Raw genomic sequence first — 16,913 nt, forward strand, 5'->3', positions numbered from 1 at the left:
CGTGGTGATTTGAAGGTTGCCTTTCTCACTGTTTTATAAAAGAAACATTAACAAAGTAAATAATACAGTTACGTGAGAGAATACTGAAATACAATATGCCTTTCAGAATAAAGTTGACAGCATGCAGGTCAAGTTAGGGCATGTTAGGTTTGTGTTTAAAAACTAGGGGCAGTGTTCATAATGAAATTGACATTTACCACCATTGTAGCCATGGTGCAGTAATGGGCATGGAGCCTGTTCTCGCTGACTTTCCCTTTCCCCTCTGTAGAATGGGTATAAGATCCTCTCCTCTGAGGACTAAATGCACTTCCTTGAGGGAACTAGAACAGTCTCGGCTCACAGGGTGTGCTCTATCATCAGTACCCGGAGTCCACGTTCAGTATTTTGTCTCTCCCTCAAATCTGTCCCTTTCTGCCCTGCCTGAAAATTCAGTGTTATCCATTTCTCCCTTCATTCTGGCTCTCCTTATTCTCCTTCCTCTTCCTCCACTGCTCGCCTCTTTGTTATCCACACCCAGCCCCAAGTGAGTGGTTTACATTAAGGGGCCCTAGAGAATTCAGATGGAGGAAGAGTCTCTCTGCTGGAGCTGGTGTCTCGGCGCGTTTGTGTTACTGTCCACATGAGGTGCCCTTCCGAGGCCTGCGCTCTGTTGCTGTCCCGAAGCCCTCATACTTTGGGTAACTGGCAAAGCACTCACACAGCTCTGAGCGCGAGCAAGGCCCCTCCCTCTGTGTGTACCAACCAGATCGGGGGTGTGACCTCTCTCTCTGTCCCTCCCCCCATCAGAGTGAGCACTTTGCTATGGAGATGGGAAAGGAGCCCGTGATATTTGAAAACCCAATGTACTCAGCCAGAGATGCTGCCGTCAAAGTGGTCCTGCCGGCCCAGGTGAGACGCCACACTGCCCTTCTTTTCAGCTGCTGCTGCTGTTGGACGTTATTCTGTTGGGAATGTCGCAGGAGGGGCCTCCCAGCCTTCCCTCCCCATGGAGCCGCAGCGTCCTCTCTGTCATCAGGGCGGGCGGGCCCACGGGCACAAGCCTGCACACGCTCCAACCCTGTGTCGTGAGGCGTGGCAGCCATGTGGAGGGCACTCCGAGAGGTGCCAGAGCCTGAGGCCTGCAAACTTTGTGCCTCTCTAACTAAACACGTGGGAAGTGATGAGTGAGTGAAGTGTCCTGAGGCTGGGATTTGAGGTGGACTACGGGGGGCGGGACCTCCTTACGCCTGCCTGTGCTGTACTTTCCTGAAAAGCTCAAAGGAAGTTCCCCTTGGTGCAGCACAGCTGGGAGAAGGGAAAGGCGGGTGGTGCAGGGAGCGAGCTTGTCATCAGGCCTGGACCAGGTGCCTCAGCAACCGTCGCAGGCCCTGTCACCTGCGCCTCCCTTGTCCAAGCAGCCTTGTCCTCAGTGACAGTGAATACCTCTCAGTGCTAGCACCTCTACAACTTCTTTCCAGTTCAACATATTTTAACACAAGCTAGAAATGTTTATTTCACAGGTAGCTTTCTTAAGAGCAGAAATACTTGAATCTTGGAGGCATTTTATCTAATCCTTTGATAACTAGAGAGCAAAACTTTAATACAGGATGAAACGGATATGACATTTCATCTGGCGTTTGCCCTTGAAACAAAATGAGGCTGGGTGTATGAACGTGTGTTCGAGTGTGAGAGGAACAAAGCGGGACCGTGAAAGGTGCATAGGGACAGGAGCAGATCCCCTTCCCTGTAATTTATCTATCCGTGCAACTTTGGGTGCAAGAGAGAAACTGGGAATTGTATGAATGTTACACCAAAACGCGTGGAGGATTATTAACCTCATTATGCATTGTCTCAAAATTCAGCCTTTTAAGCAATCCTCTGAAATTCATAATTTTATTCTTCATACTCAAAGGTGGGATTCTCAGTTCACTATTGAGCTCGGGGGAATTATTAATGCTGTTCTTCTGGGGTTTGGCTGTCACATGCAGTCAGTTTTTTTATCCAAAAATATGGTCAACAGTGGGCTGAGGAGCCAGAGAGGGTACACGCTGAGCTGCTAGTGATAAGAGAGAGTGTGAGCAGCGAGGAATGTGTTCACCTCTCAGCATTAAGGCGGAGATGACTTAATGATCAGTGCTCTGAATTTGGGGGAGATGGGAGTGGTGTTTAGTTCTGGGGTTTGGGTCTGCTCATACAATAAAAATGGTACCTGACCATATTTGCGGGAGAACAAGATGGTGAACAGAACCAAAGAGTTGATAAGAGACGTTATGACAAATTTATATAGTATTGAATTCTTTCAAAACTGGTTAAGGCTCTTCAATATGTGCACAGGTGACTGTCTCTGGAAATGTGGAAAACAAGAATTATGGAAGTCCCACAAGCCCTTCTGAGATAGTCTCAGAGCCAAAGCCAGCTTCCCCGGATGCTGACGGCACTCAGGTAATAGGGACTGAGCCCTGAAATGATGTGTGCCTTGGAACTGCTGGGTTGGTATTAATCCGTGAGAGATCATGTTACAGGGGACAGACTTCTGGATTCAGCATGTTCACAACAGGAGCCTCTAGTTTGAGATACCACTTGGCATAAATAAAGATGTCACTGTGTCAGGATACATGCAAAAAAGATTCTTGTGTAAAAATGTTTTTCGCTCTACCGCTATAGCCAGTGTTTACCACTAGGTGGTAGTCATTTATACCCGCTTTATCTGTCCACCTCTCTGGCCATTCATCACCCTTCTAATTAATTGTCCTACCAATCATACAACCAACAGTATTGCCCTCAATGTGCCACTCACAGCATTTAATACTGGGGATTAAAATAAAAAAGGCCATCTGATAGAGTTTCTTTCTCAAGCCTGCTGGACCTTTGCAGTCTGTAGACTATGTGGAATGCAGAAAAGTACTCAGCAAATAAGTGTGCTATAAAACTCTGTGTTACTGGAAAATACATTGTCAGTTTCAGTGGACACAGGCAGCCATTGCAGATCTAGCTATTTGATTCTTGATAAGCCATTTTACCTCTGGACCCTGGAGTCCTCAATAATGTCCCATGCTAGGGGCATTATTGTCATTTTGGATGGGACAGCTCTTTCGTCCTGCATGTTGTACAGTATTCCTGGCCCAGTTGTGTTTTCCATAATTCAGTGTGACTGCAGAAATCATCACACCCTCTCCAGGTGAGAATAATAAGGTCTGGAACGTCTCACATCTAAGGTGCTGTTTTTAGTAAATGAATATAAAGAAATAAATTCTAAGTTAGCACCCTTTTATTCTATCACTATTTCTGAAGCTGCATATTCTGTAAACACAACTGGTATCTACTAAGTTAACTTGGAAGTCTTGTTAGATTTTCACCTGAGAACCACCTGAGACATTGGTCTTAGTTCTAGTTGTCTGTGTAAAAATGAAAGTTTATGAGCTAAGGTGATACTAATGAGCAGAGTTGTATCAAAGGTCTCTGTCCACATTTTCATATCCATTACTTATTCTTTCCTCTGAGCATGTACACATACACACACACACACACACACACACACACACGCACACACACACATCCCCAAACCCAAAACTCTATTACTGAAAGTTTTTTGCTTTTCTTTTTTCATTTAGGCCACAAGATGGAGTATCTTCAAACGAAAACCCAAACAAACTACCAACTTCGAAAATCCAATCTACGCGGAGGTAACTTTTAGCACTTGTTTTTTCACACAACCATTTGCTTGGTTTGGTTGAACATACAGATACTCAGATTGTTCTGAGCAAGCTGACAAAGATAAATCTTCACTCAAAACTTCTTCCGGTCATGTTGGGGCAATAAATGACCATTTCCCGCTTCTGTGGTTGTAGATGGACAACGAGCAAAAAGACTACGTGGCTGCGGCGCCGCCTCCATCTCCTTCTCCTCCTGCTAAAGCTTCTCAGAAAAGAGGCCCATCTCCGGGATACACTGCAACCGAAGACACCTTTAAAGACACTGCCAACCTTGTGAAAGAAGACTCTGAGGCGTAGCCGTGCCAGCCACTGAGGGAATGAGAAGAAACATACTTTTGCACGTATATTTTTTACAAACAAAGGAAAAAAGTTAACATTCAGTACTTTATAAAAAAAAAATATATATATATATATTTTCTCTGGTTGCTTATAGTTGGAAGTGTCTTGTGTGTCTTTTTTTTACTTACGCTGTTTCATATTTTTACAAACAATTATCACGATGTACTATATGTATATCTTTGCACTGAAGTCGTCTGAAGGTAATGCTATAAATATATTGTACATTTGTAAATTTTGGAAAGATTATAACATCACTGAATTTGCTAATAAAAGTATCTGTTGAATTGGTTGGTGATCATTATAATACATGATCCAATGAGGAGAATTGGCTGGGATCCCTTAGTCATGTCTCATGTCTAAAGAAGAGGTACCACTTGTATTTCCTTTAAAATTATTGAGGAAAGGAATCCAGTCCTCACTCTTGGGTCTGGTTTTAAAGATCAGCACTTAATTAATACTCTGTATTAAATGTCAGCTTGATTAATGAATATTGATAGAGGATACTATCTGCTATGTACACATCTGAGTTTGACTATAGATGCCTCAGACAACACAAAAGGTGGGAAAGGCAATTCAGTTTCACCCTTCTGCATATTTCTGTTTTCTACCCTGAAAATGCTGTTTGGCGTGTTCTCTCACTAGCTGCCAAGTGGACGTTTGTATTTGTAATGTCGATGAGGAAACCCGTGCCGTTAAGTACAAGTGTCTTACACTGCATCTGTATTTAGTTAAATGAGTGCCTTCCTTTGATGGACTGGAGCTCGGTTAGCTGAGTCACTAAAACCAAATCTGTGTGTTCTTGAACTAAGGTGCAAACAAATACCAGTTTAATGAAACCTCAACAGGATTTTTGTTTCTCTGTGTGAAACTATATCATTATGATGCCTATTTATTTCCTAAGTGGAACATGAATAGAAAGGGAAACCGTTTTTACTGAGCCTTATTTGGGTCCTTTGCCTAAATCCGTACATTGGTATCAGAGTGTACTGTACAACCCAGCTCTTCTCCAGAGTATGTGGAAGAGTCTCAGGCACAGGAACCACGGCTGGAATACGCATTTCCATCGCAAGTAGCCTTCCTGGTTCTCTGTGCTAATCTTGCACATTTGTTAAAAAATGAATGAATGGATGGATGGTTGGATGGATGAAATGTACTACTGATTATTTTATTCTTGAGTTCTCAAAGTATTTGTTCTCAAAGTATTTTGAGTCCTGATTGTAATTCCTTGGAAATGTACCTTGATTAGAAAAATAACTGGAAATGATGCTGCTGAAAATTTTCTAATAAATGTGTATTTTATCAGAGTCTTCTGTGTGTTTGCTCTTTCAGTCCCAGTCATAAATCAGTTGTGTTTTGCTATGCAGAAATCTTGAATGCTTTCTGTCATGGTTATTTTACTCCCTTCCTTCTTGGAGCTAAGTGCAGAGCAGTTTGTCTGAAAATCAACAAGCCTTTACATCCACTTTGTGTTCATGAAACAAACAAACAGGTCTTCAGAAACTAATAGAAGTCAGAGTCCTGTTTAGCCAACAGTATTGCCTGGCATTCCCTGGAAGCTGTCGATGGTCAGTGCAGAGCAGGAGGGAAGGGCACACGCTCCTGTTCCTCTAAGCAGTGTCCTGGGGATGCTCACGGGTGTGGGGGCAGCTCACAGCCCATTACTTTCCTCAGGGGGGCTGGGCCAGCTGTGTCAGCTGCTGTCTGCTAATTGTGTGAGGCCAGTATGACAATGTATGTGAAGGGTGTAGCCGCATGACTGGCGTAAAGGAAGCCTTTGAAGAGTGGCTGTCAGTTCTGTTACCTCTGAAGTAGAAGGAAAAGGGAAGAGGCATCTATGTGTTCTTAAAAACTCCTCAGTTGATATAATGTGCAGACAGGTTTAAGAACTACTGTTTTAAATAGAAATAGCTGCTCTTTAATTTGCTATTTGAGGCTATTATGGGCATGATCAGGATTTTATCTGGACCTTTGAAATGATACATATTTTGTATACATCTCGTGTACGTATCTCTTGTCTGTAACGAAGCTGAAGTGGAGATCAGTTTATTGTGTTTTATTGTCTTTGGTGGTCATAGAAAAGATAATAGACAGCCGTGTGTGTGAAAGGTGGGGAAACCCGAGGCTGAGAAAGCTAAAATGCAAAATTGGGGCGCAGCACGAGGACCTGAGCCATCACGGAAATCGACCTTCCCTGGATCTTTCCAAAGGCTCTTTCCCTCCAACATTTCTTGTTCCACTGACAGGAGTAGAGCCCCTTTGAGTGGAATTCCCAGTGTCTATCATTTAGTACCTCTGTTGAATGAAAGAATGAGCTCCTGTGCGAATTTATTCTTTCATCTTTTCCTGTGTTTCCAAATTCAACTACAAAGGACTTTTCTTTAGTTATGTTTTTGTTAGTTTCCCTGAGTCCCACTGAAGCTGTAATTTCCTTGGGAGAACTTTCAGGGGTCATGAGAATAAGAGGTGTTGCAAAGTCCTGAACCTTTCCTGATGGTGAAGGGACTTTACTACAAGGACAAGTAGGAAATGTCTATTTCCAAGACTGCAGTTGCATATTGTTTCTATGTTTTCGTTAGTTGCACAGTTTTTTTGCGGGGGCAACTTCTCAGAATAAAGTGAGCTGAGAGGGATACTTTGGCTTTAGAAGGTAAGCAACCTCTAGCTCTTCTTGTCACAGTGCAACCATTTCTCCACACCATGTCTTTTTTTGGTCTCTTTTTTGAGACAGGGTCTCACTATGCAGTTCAGGCTGGCCTTGAGCTCACTTATCCTCCTGCCTCAGCCTCCCGAGTGCTGAGATTATAGGCATGTGCCTCCATGCCTGGCTACCCCACATTTTAAAGGAACCAGATTTATTACATAATTTATGGAGATAGTACCTAGGGTTTGGGCTGAGAAGTTTATTTATCTATCTTTGGCCTTTGCCAAGAGTCTTGTGTAGAATGGGAACAGACTTCAGGTACATTGGCAAGTGGTACTTCTGATGTGGGCAGTGAGCGCTCACTGGTCAGGTGACCTTGAGTAAGTTTCACCTACCTGCAGATCAGTAGCTTCACAGGGAAAGTGAAGGGGTGGGACAAGGTTATCTCTAAATCCTCCGGCCTTGAAGAGCAGTGGCTCTGTAATTTATCTCCACTCCAGTCTTCATTTGGGTTTAGTTCATTTCAAATTCACTGTAGCTGTTTCAGTAAGTTCTAAACCTGTTAGCAGCTTCAAACAAAGCAGATTCAATGATAGCATCTTAATTTTCATTTCCCAATACTGCCTCTCTCCAGGTGAGCTGTCAGATGTGCTTTAGAAAATGCTTTTTTTTTTTAAGTATCTATAGGCCTATCTGTCAGTTTCAAGGCTGAGTGTTGCCATGGGGATTCCTTTTTCTGCACTAGACTAGTGCAAACATCCTTCTTGGAGCTGAGGCACCAGATCATATTTATGGGGTCCTGGGCCCCCAAAGAATTTCCTAAGGCACAAGAGAGGGTCCAAGTCAGGAGCCAGGAACTGAGGCCAGCTGGAGGGCAGGTGGTCATCTAGAAGAATCAACAGCCTCATGTTCACTTCTGATAGGATGAGAAATCCATGAATGGACATTCAGTTAAAAAATAAACTCAGAAGAAAAATAAATGAATCATAACTTTCTCTTGTTTGGAAGTTAAACTTGATCCTTTTTGTCTTTAATTTTTAACTCTGGTAAAGTATATATGACATGATATTTTATTTATTTTATTTTATTTTTTATCTTTTTGAGACAGGGTCTCACTGTGCAGTTCAGGCTGGCATTGAGCTCACTTTATAGCCTAGGCTGGCCTCAAACTAACAACGATCCTCCTGCCTCAGCCTCCCGAGTGCTGGGATTATAGGTGTGCACCACCATGCCCTGCTATGACATGATATTTTAAACTTTTTTTTTTCATTTTATTTTGATTTTTTTATTTTAAAGAGTAAAAGAAGGATAACATAATAATAGGGGGGACTTAGCAAATTACAGACAAAATGGTAGGAAATTATCAATGGTTATCGTTTTACATATTATTATCTACAAAATAGTTTCTCAGGAAAACAAATAGACAAATAATAGTGAGTTAGAGACAAAAGAGGTAGGAGATTATCAAGAGTTGTTGTGCTATACTTTGGTATCTTCAAAGTGGCTTCTAAAGAAAATAAATAGAGCTATACATGAGTGACCTATTGAAAAATCATTAACTATTCTCAATGGTTGTTGTAGGAAACACATAATAATAAACAGACATCCATTTATGAAATAGGATAGGAACATTACAAACTTTACAGTTATGGATAGACTAGTAGGAAAATATCAATGGCTGCTGTAATACATGGTGGTATCTTCAAAGTGGTTTCTCAGGAAGACAGAGATATGCAAGAAGGATCTAACAAGTAGTTACAGCCTAAGGGTTGTCAAAAATAGCATATTACCTCCTCACCAGTGACTCCTTTCACTGAGGTATGATGGCTGGAAGGAAGGCCAGGATTGAAAAGAAGGACCGAGAGACTTGCACCTGTGTCTAGCAACAGGCTGTTTTCTTGTTCCTCCACAGGGTATTTTAAACTTAAAGTTTTAATTATCAGTAGAATATCTGGAGTCTGCTTTTGTTTTTTGCTTCTCAAGATGGCCTTGGAAGGCTGCCTATGATTGCTTTGGAAATCATGAAGTCATTATTTCCTTCTGAAATTCTGACTGTGTCAGAGCCCATGGAAAGTTATCAGAAAACTCAGCTCAGCCTAGCCTAGCTCAGCAGAAATAATGCTTAGAAAAATCACAGAAATGTGTTAGCTGTGATGTCCGTGTAAATTCCTTCTCAGAATGGGTTGCAGCTGTGGTCACACCAGTTCAGAGTGCAGACCCACCGACACTAATGACGCAGAAAAACCCGAGGGTAGGAATCCATTTTGGAATCTTGGAAAGTGAGCTGGAGTTAGAACCCATAGGTGGCACTTATAGTGGATTAACTAATGGTCTTTTTGTAACACCGAGCTGAACTGAATCAGTGCTATGGGTGGGGAAGGCCCACTGGATGATTATTGCCAATAGCATAAAACCAGAACTAGAGGGGAAGAAGGTGTGTTGTTTATTCTCCTGGAGAAGCTTGTTGCAATGGTTTTCCTGATATGAACTCAGCTGTTATCATCAGAGGAGCTCAGTTCCTCACTGTTGCTTAGCATGGCTGCGGTACTTTTAGGGGAGCTCTGGTTCTTACTTTGAGCATTGCTTCCTGGCTCCAGTACAGATCCCTTAGCCTACTGGCACAGATCCTTCATCCTGCTGGCACAGACTTTCTAGCTTCCACCACTGACCTTGGGGCCTTCCCAGTGCAGGTCCTTGATACAGAGTTGCATGAGACATTGTTGTGGGCTCTAGGTCTCCAGCTGAACTTGTGGAGGACATTGCCATGGGCTCTAGGTCTTCAGGTGGACTCCTGCAGGACATTGCCGTGGGACCCAGGCCCTCAGCTGGATTCTGTGGATGTCTAGTGTGTGGATGGGTCTCCCACACTCTCTTACATTTGACTCTTTGGGTGAATATTATAAAATAATCCTATAAATTATGTGTCCTGTATTAAATCCTTTCCCTTGTAAAAAGTGGTTAAAACAGGACTCATAACCACAACTCTCCCTAGCTAGCTGGCTGACCTTGAGCAAACTACTGAGCTTCTGTGAGTTCACAGAACTCACAGCTTCTGATTTAAAAAGAGAAATAATGGAGGTGGCCTGGGGTGTTGCTCAGTGGTAGAGGGTAATGTGTGAGACTCAGGGTTCAATCCTTCCTGTCACCACCATCAACAAAAAATCTTTGAAAACTGGGGATAAACGCAGCACAACCATGGGGGTGATATTTATTCATTCACTCAACAAACACTGAGTAAGCATCTATTAACAGCAACAGCTAACATTCACTGAACACTGCGTAGTACCTTACTCCTGCTGGAAGCCTTATAAAAAAGTCCTAATTTTTTATTATTTTATGGATCACAAAATCAAGGTAACACATGGAAAAATGCTTTGTAGAGTATAAAATAATACATCATTTTTGGCAAAAGATCGTGACAGGAAAAGCTTGCCTTTACCTCCTCTGTTTCAGTTCTGCTTGGATTCTGAGAGGACCATAGTGTCCAGCAGCAACAAAAGAAGCAGATACTTATGAAGGGTTACCTTTGTGCTGAGACCTCTTTTAAGTACTTTCCAATATCAGCTCATTTACTTCTCCCCAAAATTCTGTGAGGTAAATTATTATCATCTCTACATTACAGATGATGAAGCTGAGTCAGGAGTGGTTGAATCACCGGTATAGGTCTGAGGCCCAGCAGATGTTAGGTCTAGGACCTACACAGACAACCAGATACTTGGGTTCACGCTCTGCACCGTTATGCTTTGCTGAGATCTAATGTAGACTGGCAAGAAAACACCCAGCTGTAACCTACCCAGCCAAACTCCCCTCCAGCCCATCCCACTCTGTACTACTTCTCCATAGCTTCCTAGTCTTAAACTCCTTCCAAACTCCAGCAAAGCTTCCTGTCCAAAGGAAGCCTTCAGGGACTTGGGTTCCACTGAGTGCAGATAAATTCATTAGTGCTGTGTGTGTTATGGCTCTGCCTCAGGTAACATGCAAGCAATTTAACAAGAGACCTCGGAGAAGAAGTCTGCAGCTACATGAGGGATCCCCTTGAGGTGGGCTGACTCTCAGGTTGCTCGTTCCCAACTTAGGTACCAGCTTTTTCTCCCAGAAATAACAAGCCTTCCCTGACTAGCTGTGCCAGCTGGAATTTACCTTTCTTCATGCGGGTCATTAGCACTTACACATATAATGAACTACCACCTTCATCAACCTGTGGAGAAATAAACCGCCAAGATGCAGAATTAAGATGTGTACCTCCTGCTGTGTCGTGCCGTGTGTCTGACACTTTCTTTCCTGGAAAACAAAGAGGGAGAAAGATATGGAAGAAAGTTCTAGTGATTTTTCTCAGCTTGGCCTCAAAATAGATGGTGGTGTCAAGTAGCTCAGATAGAGAACTGTGTCCTCGTTTTTATTTGTAATTTCTTGTGGGGGGGATCTTTCTTTAACCAGAGGTGGTTGGTGCCCCTGTCAGTGCTCCCACAGACCTTTTAGGGTCCCCTCCAGGTTTGTTGTGTGTGTGACTGTTCTTTCTCTTGTGTCTGTCTGAGTGCGTGTCTTTGAGGCCATGGCTAACTTTCAACTTAGCCCCGTATTAAATCCAGCACTTACTAGGTGCTGAGTAAATGTAAATTAAATCAATAAATGGAAAAATTTTAAGGCGAAGGCAAGCAAGAAGTCTTACTATTAACTCCTGAGCCTACTGTGGCAGTTCCAGGGCACAGATGGATGTTGCCCGCCTCACAGGATGGTGTGGCCACAAACACTTTCCTGTTCAAAGAAGTTCATACATGTGATGTTACGCTAGTTATTAAAAGGTGGTGTTTAAATTTATACTTTTTTCCCCTCTAGAATACGGGCACTTAGGCTTTTAATGGAATAGAATGGCTAAATTGTTATATAAAAGGTATCTGGGGAATAAAACAAGGATTATTGAGAGGTGATGAGCCATTGTCCAAAGTTCACAGGATACAGGTAAAGATGATGTTCCACACCTCCCCTGTAGCACTTAAACTCTGAAACTTAGTGCTGTGTCTCACACAGGGCTGCTGAGAACCAAGCTGTAAACCATACTGGCTTTTTGGCTTTTTGAGACCCAAAGTATAGGAGCTGGCGTCTATCAACCGTTTCCATGTGGTACTCTGCTCTAAGGACTCCATGTGTCATGGTGTCTAATTTACAGTTAAAACAGTATGGGTGAGGTACTATTATTAGCACCTCCATTTTATGGAGGAGGAAAGTGAGGCACCATTAAAACAGCTGGCCCAAGATCATATAGCTAATAAGTGACAAAGCCCAGGAATCTTCAGTTCAGAACATTTCCTACTATAGTCCGTACTGCTTCCAGGTCAACTCTGGGATTGAGGCATGATGAAATGGAAAAACCCTGTTCTAGGGAGTGGGAAACCCAAGTCTTATTCCAAGTTTGCGGAGGATTATCACTGTGATCCCAGTAAGTTGTTTGTAATTCTTAAATGGAGGGTTGAATTATATCAGTATTTTTCATCATTTCACAAAAGAGGACCCCTCCTTTTATTAATTCCATAGGGCCTGCTTTTAAAGGTGTCACTTATCAAAAGACTTGTATTTATTGAGTAGCAATGACTTCATTTTCCATTTTTAACCAGTTAAGTCAAACCAGAGTGACATGGCTGATATGGAATAGGTGACTCTGTTTTGTTTTCTGAACTCCATTTTAAAAGTCACTTCAACTCCAGATGAACTTACTCCTGTCCTCCTCCCATTTAGCTAAACATAAATCCACAGGGGAGGAACTGGTCATTAATTTAAGGAACAAACAGTTAGGACAACTGTGGGGTAAACTAAAATTTAACTGTATCCTCCTTGACTAACCCCTGGGAAACATAAACCTGATGACATATTTGTAAAATTCCAAAAGTGAAGTAATAGAGTCACCATGGTTACCTGCAAATGTTGAAATGCTCAGTACAAAGTTCTCTCAGGGTCAACATTTTTCTGACTTCATGTCAGATTGTTGCCTGCTGGCAGAATAAAAGCTTTGTTTATTCTAATAGTCCAGGCTTCCTGTGAGTGGTTTCTTGCTGACCTGCTGCAATATTTTGGAGGCCCCAGTGAGATACCTCATGGGACAAGCCTTCATTTGAGGAGGTCCTGTGCCCCTTAGCCTTGTCATTTGGTTTTTGGGTGGCAGGGCACCCTGGCTGCGAGATGGGACAAGTGGGCCCCACATCCTGACCTCAGTAAAAATCTGATAATTTGGTTCCATCTTTGGGTTCGTCCAGAGACTTGTGTCTTTCATCCAGACTGATGATTTGATGGGCCCAAGGCTCCCAGATGCAGCAGCCACTTGACCTCAGCATGGCTGAGAATTTGATCAGAGTTTTGCCTCTGAATTTGGTCAGATTGTATCTCTGAATCTATTCAGGGCTTGTCCCTGAATTTGGTCATTACTAGACTCTAAAATTTTTCCAAATTGACAGTCAACATGGTAAATAATCCCTGGGACTATTTCATTTGTCTGTGTGTTTTGTGTTTTCCCAAATGCACCTGCAATTTCAGGTTGCCAAAGCCTTGTACTCTTATTTGGACTGCTGGTAGAATAGGGGAGAGAATGCTTGATCCTCAAGTAGCAAGCAAGGTGTGGGATGTTGTTACTGGAAAACCTGGGCACCCAGATCAGTTACCCTATATGGGCTTGTGGATTTTCTGATTGAGTTTTGGGGATAAAAGAGGTGTCTTTGAAATAAAACCCCCTTGTGCTGTCCTTGGCCCCAGAGGAAGGGGACCCCATACCTCTTCCCCTTCCCATGCACCACCACCCTGCCCTGTTTCACATCCCCCTTGCTGCCCTCACTGACAGCTGCCACCATAACCTGTGGTGGATTCCACCCCAGTGGATGAGAGGACCTCTGGGGAAGGGGCATTCACCTCGGGACCAGTTCTGGTGCTACCCCTGTGACAGATGCCAGCAGTGGGAGTGGGAAGAGAGGTCTGGTCTTTCATATAACTGGAAAGCCCCAAATTCCCCCTTCTCAGAGCTTCCCTGAGCTCTGATTGCCCTGCTAGACAGTGTACAAAACTCATTGCCATGCCTTGCATCTTTTACTTCTGTTCTTAATCTGTTACAGGGAACACGAAACCCGACAATGCTAGTCATGTTTCAACTGCTGCAAATTACAAAAACAAAAAAGAAAAATTGATGGAAACCACTAGGAAGTGGCTCTGAGCAGGATTTATATTAATTAATTGGTGTTTCATGTTTACTTGTAAGTCTGCCCAAGACCTAGGCCCCTTGTCTGCAGATGGGCACCTGTCATGGTGGGTGAAGCTATGGCACTTCAGAGGACAAGATAAGGCTAATATGAACAACTGTTTAATTGGAACTGCTGACTAACTTCCTTAGTTACTGCACTGGCTGGTCCCATCCTGATAATAATTGTCAACCTGACTGTTAGGCCATGCCTCATTTGTTGGATAAAAGGTAGACTCCAAAGTCCTTTAAACCAGGTACAGATGACAGTCCTAACTGAAACTGCTGTGTATGAGTCACCACCATATGAAGGACTATATATGTCCTAAGTAAGGAAAATATATCCCTGATGAGGGAATAATATGGCTGATGTGGCATAGTGACTCCATTTTGTTTCTGTACTCCATTTTAAAAGTCACTTAAACTCCAGATGAATTTACTCCTCTCCTCTTCCCATTTAATTAACCATAAAACCCATGGGGGAAGAACAGTTATTAATTTAAGGAAAAAACAGCTAGGATAAATTGTGAGGGTATACTAAAATTTCACTGTATTCTGTTTGACTAACAAACCCCCGGGAAACATAAACCTGGTGACATATTTGTAAAATTCCAAAAGTGAAGTAATAGAGTCACCATGTTTACCTGCAAATGTTTAAAAACTCAGTACAAATTTCTCTCAGGGTAGATATTTTTTTGACATCATGTCAGATTGTCACCTGCTGGCAGAATAGAAGCTTTGTTTGTTCCAATAGTCTAGGCTTCCTGTGAGTAGTTTCTTGCTGGTCCGACACAACAAGAGTTTTCAGTTTCAGCAAGGTCCTGCCTGTTTACTTTATCTAAAGAAGTTTTCACTCTCAGTATTCTATGTCACATGATTATTTTTCTTTACTTTTGTGATTGTTTTGCTCTGGATGCAGTTTGAATGTCCTCCAAGGATCATTGTGACTGAAGGATTGGTCTGTAGGGTGGCACTATCAAGAGATGTAACTTTTAATGGAGCCTACTGAGAGGGACTTAGTTCAGGGGACACATGCTCAGAGGGGATTGTGGGATGCCAGCCTCTCTTTACTTCCTGGTTTGAGATGTGACTACTATGACACAACCTCGCTTGCCACCTGCCATTTGCCATGAAGTCTTCACCAGAACTCAGTTGATACTAGTGCTATGCTCTTGAACCTCCAAAATGGTGAGCTAAAAAACATTTCTCTTTATAAAGTTAGCTGTCTCAGGTATTTTGTGTAATGATGTAAAGCTGACTATGATAGTCATCCTCTTGACAAGTAAACTTTTATTTAATTTTTGTCCATCTTTCTCTCCAGAAAGCAAGCTAGCACATATGCATCTTCTCTTCTTTAGTTCCCTCTTCTCTTTTTTTACTTCTAGACTGCAGCACCTAGGAAGAGCTTAGTGCATTCATCGAATTTAATAATAAACTGAGTTTTTGATATTGATAGGTATGTTCACTTCTGTTATTAAATGTAAGGATCCATTGGGTTCTTGCTGTACCCTGGGAAGGAACAGTGATGAGAATAAAGAAAAAATAGACAAGAGACAAAAAGCTGGGATCAGATGGAGGTCCTCTCTGTCTCTTGAGTGGAGAAGGGGACCTGCCCAAGAACAGTAGAGTATTTATTTTATCCCCTCAAGAGGTTGATGAATTTCAGCCTGTCTGCCCAGCAATCAGTTAACAAGCTACAACAGCTTGTTTACATGCTTTGAGAGGCTCCTGTGTTCTCAGGCTAGCTGCACCCTGCACACGTAATTACTTTCCAGCTTCAGCTGCTCCCAACAACTAAATGGTAAAATATACCTTTCAATTTGTCTTTTAAAAATATTGAAAATAATATGAAAAGATATTTCATCTCTAAAAGTCTGTAGATTGCAGGTTTTAAATCGTGGATTAAATGTCCTCAAAGTTCTCATCTGCTTTTGAAACTCCACAATTCAATGGTTTCCTTTGTGAAGCTGACTAGAAAGGTTTGTGGAAGTCTGTGCACTAGACAGTGTCTTTGCCCACTGAAGTAATAATTAAGGCACAGAGATGCACTGGTCCTAGTTGTTAATACCTACCTGACCCTAGGCTGAGCATCCCCAGACTAGATGACAGAGCATAACTGTATTCATGGTAGAGAGACCTATATGGTGGTGAGCAAAGGCTTAAGTATTGCTAAGTTATAGCTTTTTTACTCAGTTAACATTTGGGTTGGAGGAATGAAAGACTGTATCATATATGGATGAAAGATGCTTGTATCTATGGTTTTATGAAAAGAAATATTGAGGAAGCTCCAAGATGGTGGAGTGGTAAGCAGCAGAGAAAGACCCTCTCTGAGAGTTGCCACTCAGACACTGGAATATAGCTATGGAAGGAAGACAAGAAGGAGAGAAGTGGGTCCCCTGGACACAGGAAGGATCTGAAGCATGAATTGCAGCCCATGGGGAGAGTGAAGAGACAAACTTCAATGAAGAATAAGAAGGTACCAGCAGCACCTTCTCCCTGAGACAAGACTTGCCACATAGGAGGAGCGACTCAAACTCGTGGACACACAGTCATGGCTGGTGACCCCAGAGGCCTCCATGGAGGGACACAGCAGTAGAGGGGAGCAGTGGATGTAAAGAAATGCACTAGCTGGCAGTGAGTGCTGAGGACTCAGCCATCCCACTCAAGAGAGCAGTTGGCAGGGAGCCAGGGGACAACTGAGGTCAGAGCTCACAGCAGCTGCTGGGTCAGTCTAGTGGCTCTCAGCCAGGCTCAGGCCCATGGAAGCTGTGCTGATGGCTACAGGCTGAATGAGTCTGGTCTCAGCCAGAAGGTGCAGGTTTGCTGAGCCTACCCACTGCCCTGCCAAAAAGCTACAGCTGGCTTGCTGGGATAAACCAACAGGGATCAAGACTGTCTCCACACGTTGTCTACCAGTGACAGCAGAGATAAAACTGAAAGCAGACTTTTTTTCTCAATCACTCCTGTGTTTTTCATTGTTGTTTTGGTTGGGTTTTTTCTTTGTTTTTATTTTCTTCTTCATGGT

The 16,913-nt window shown here is 42.8% G+C and overlaps 1 protein-coding gene across 1 annotated transcript in view; it reads left to right on the top strand.

The window, feature by feature from the left end:
- The window catches only part of Lrp2 (low density lipoprotein receptor-related protein 2), a 159,778-nt gene extending 154,443 nt beyond the window's left edge, over positions 1–5,335 (top strand). Inside the window, exons 77-80 of the mRNA XM_013518692.1 lie at positions 787–888; positions 2,314–2,421; positions 3,591–3,662; positions 3,828–5,335. Of these exons, the coding sequence (XP_013374146.1) occupies positions 787–888; positions 2,314–2,421; positions 3,591–3,662; positions 3,828–3,989 (444 nt within the window). The 3' untranslated portion in view covers positions 3,990–5,335. The remainder of the gene's footprint in view (positions 1–786; positions 889–2,313; positions 2,422–3,590; positions 3,663–3,827) is intronic.
- Positions 5,336–16,913: the final 11,578 nt, after the last annotated feature.

This window comes from Chinchilla lanigera, unplaced genomic scaffold (genome assembly GCF_000276665.1).
Source record: "Chinchilla lanigera isolate Chin_1 unplaced genomic scaffold, ChiLan1.0 scaffold00048, whole genome shotgun sequence".
In the NCBI taxonomy this organism is placed as follows: Eukaryota; Metazoa; Chordata; class Mammalia; order Rodentia; family Chinchillidae; genus Chinchilla; species Chinchilla lanigera.